Source organism: Musa acuminata, chromosome BXJ3-1, assembly GCF_036884655.1.
Source record: "Musa acuminata AAA Group cultivar baxijiao chromosome BXJ3-1, Cavendish_Baxijiao_AAA, whole genome shotgun sequence".
Taxonomy (NCBI): domain Eukaryota; kingdom Viridiplantae; phylum Streptophyta; class Magnoliopsida; order Zingiberales; family Musaceae; genus Musa; species Musa acuminata.
The window spans coordinates 11767434-11770585 of NC_088349.1; the positions used below are offsets into that span (position 1 = coordinate 11767434).

General features: G+C 42.0%; 1 protein-coding gene across 1 annotated transcript; it reads right to left on the reverse strand.

Moving 5' to 3' along the window:
- Positions 1–2654: 2654 nt before the first annotated feature.
- LOC135629173 (probable CCR4-associated factor 1 homolog 11) lies at positions 2655–3152 on the reverse strand. The gene has a single exon (XM_065136363.1). The coding sequence runs from the start codon at positions 3150–3152 to the stop codon at positions 2655–2657; it is 498 nt and encodes a 165-aa protein (XP_064992435.1).

A 3152-nucleotide genomic window follows, 5' to 3' on the forward strand; every position in this document is an offset into this window, starting at 1 on the left:
TGGCCTGTGAAAGCATACATCTGATCTTTTCCATGATGGTGCGGTTCATCCTCTCTGCAATTGCATTATGCTGAGGTGTACCAGGAACTGTCATCTCATGTTGGATCCCATGTGACTTGCAATAGTCATTAAACGATCCCGTATACTCACCACCATTATCTGATCTTATGCATTTCAATTTCTTTTCTGTCTCCCTTTCAACCCTGGCATGAAACTCTTTGAAGACATTAATAACCTGATCTTTGGTCTTCAAAGCATAAGCCCAAACTTTCCTGGAAAAATCATCTATAAAAGTGACAAAATAAAGTGCACCACTTATACCAAGAACATCAATAGATCCACCATGAGTTTTTGTCCTCAAAGGACCACATACATCTGTATAAACACGGTCTAAGGCATGCATTTTTCTAGACAAAGCAACACTAGCAAATAAAACTCTATGTTGTTTACCAACCAAACAATCAATACAAGGGTTCAGATGTATACCTCTAAGATCTGGTTATACCTCTAAGATCTGGTAAAACCTCTCTCTTGGAAAGAGCTTGCAGCCCCTTCTCGCTCATGTGTCTCAATCGCCTATGCCACAACTCCATACTGAAGTCTTTCTCTGTAGCATTTAACTGCTCACCATAAGCTTTAGCCTGCAACCTGTACAAAGTATGACATTTCTTTCCACTAGCTATAACAAGAGAACCCTTACTGAGCTTCCATTGCCCTCTGTGAAATCTGCTTTCATACTCTTCATCATCTAGTCTTCTAACTGAAATTAAATTCAGCCTCAAGTCAACCACATGCCTCATATCCTTAAGTACCAACTTGCAGCCAAGGTTGGTCTTTAAATGGATATCACCCATGCCAATGATGTCTGCTGTGCCATAGTTGCCCATCTTGACAATACCAAAGTTTCCAGACCTGTTTGTAGCAAAAAACTCTCTCCGAGGTGTAGCATGATAAGAAGCACCTGTGTCAATCACCCACTCAAGATCCTGACACACACAAGAAAAAATATCATCAGAAGGAGACAAAATCAAATAATCACCACCTTGCACTGTAGCTGTAGTATTATCCTTTGACTCTGTAGACTCCACTTCTTTTCCCTTTTTCTTGTTCTTCTTAGGTTGCTTACATTGGTTCTTGTAATGTCCTTTCTCACCACAGCTATAGTAAACAATATCTTTTCTTGATCTTGACTTGCTCCTACCCATACGTGAACTGCTTCTAGACTTTAACCTTCCTCTGTTCTCTGAGATAAGTGCCTGTGAATCATTCTGAGATGTTGCCGAACTCTTTCTTCTCAACTCCTCATTCAACAAACTGCTTGTTACTTGACTCATAGTGACAATACCATCTGGCGTAGAATTACTAAGGGAAACCACCAGTGTCTCCCAACTTTCTGGTAATGAACTGAGAAGTAACAAGGCCTGCAACTCATCATCAAGAGACATTTTCATAGAGGATAACTGGTTAGTAATACTCTGCATTTCATTCAAATGCTCAGCAATAGAAGCACCCTCTCTATATTTTAGGTTCACAAGTTTTCTAATCAAAAAAGCTTTGTTGCCAGCTATTTTTCTTTCATAGAGACTTTCCAGTTTTTTCCAAAGAGAATATGCAGAAATTTCAGTAGAAACATGGTGAAAGACACTATCATCAAGCCACTGTCTAATAAACCCAATTGTTTTTCGATCTAACCTCTTCCACTCATCATCTGTCATAGTTGTAGGTTTTACACTATCCCCTTGCAAAGGTCCATACAAATCTTTGCAATACAAGAGATCTTCCATTCTTGGTTTCCATATCATCCAATTATTTCCATTCAAACTAATCATGCGAGAAATATTACTGGCCTCCATGTTCAAATACAAAAATTAAATCACCAAAACCCCGCTCTGATACCAGTTGATTGGGATATAAAGAGGAATAACCTTTGTATATGAACAAATACTAGAAGACCATAATACACAGCGGAATAAAATGGAAACACAATCAAACAGAACACCAAGATATATGTGGAAAACCCCTTCAATGTGAAGGGTAAAAACCACGGGGCAAATTAGAGATAATCCACTATGAGAATAATGAATATACAAATCTCAATCTCTTGCCCAAAATCCTAGCAACAACCACAAGAGAATAACTGGGATACAAGGATCACGTCACTGCCCACAATATATAAAACCTCCCCAAGTAATCACAGCAAGAGTCTACTGTAGATTTGATCTAACCTGAGATGAGAACACTGCTAGATGATTGAGAACAGTATCTCTGCGTTGTCCTTGTCTTCTTCCCTTTCTTTCTCTTCCTTTTCTGCCTTGTTCTCCTTATTCTCTTTGGAATCCCGTGGCCCTCAAGATCTGCCTCGTTGCTGCCTTTTTATAGCCTTTTTCTGCTTCTAAAACGCAGCCACCATACCCCCCTTATCTTAATTAGGGTTAGGTTAAGAGGGAGTGTGGACTGTGGGCTGCCCTAGCCCACATGGGCTGAATATGGGCTATCAGGCCAACACTCGACGCATCTATTCTCTATACCATAGAGGACCGATGCAGATCTGTCGTCCTCTACGTTATGCCTTCGTTGCTTCATTTCGTTGAAGAGTGCCCCAATTAGTAGACTGTCATATGCTGCTTGGTGACGGATCCCTACGGGTTCAAAGTTCAATAACCTTGATAGTCCCACCAAACCAATCTCTCCCCGACGCAGTCCTCCACAAAATCGAGTATATATTTGAGATCATAAATCTGGCCGAAGATGGTCCTCACCAAATCAGAGAACTCGTTCAAGGTGTTGGGCAATGGGGCTCGGGTGATCATCTTTATCACAAAAGCCACGTCGTAGAGTCCGTGAAACGTAACATACTTGGAGCTGTAGGGTTGGCAGAAGAGCTTCACGCATACTAGATAGGCGCACAGCCGCGCGTCGATGCCGTGTCGTCGGTATTGCTGGAAGTCGTGCCCGCTCTGTGCCAACAACTCGATGGAGTCGGGAGAGGAAGCATCCACATCGGGATCGAAATCCGAAAAATTGAACTGCCAACAGCACCCCGGCCATGGGGTGTTGCCGCCTTCGTCGAACAAGGCGACGCCCAGCTGGATCAGGTGCATGTTATCCACGTTGTGCTTCACGTCATTGTATCTTTCTTCTTCGGTGGGCAT

Excerpts from the sequence above, each read along its gene's own strand:
- LOC135629173 (XM_065136363.1), bottom strand. The coding sequence starts at position 3,152 with ATGCCCACCGAAGAAGAAAGATACAATGACGTGAAGCACAACGTGGAT.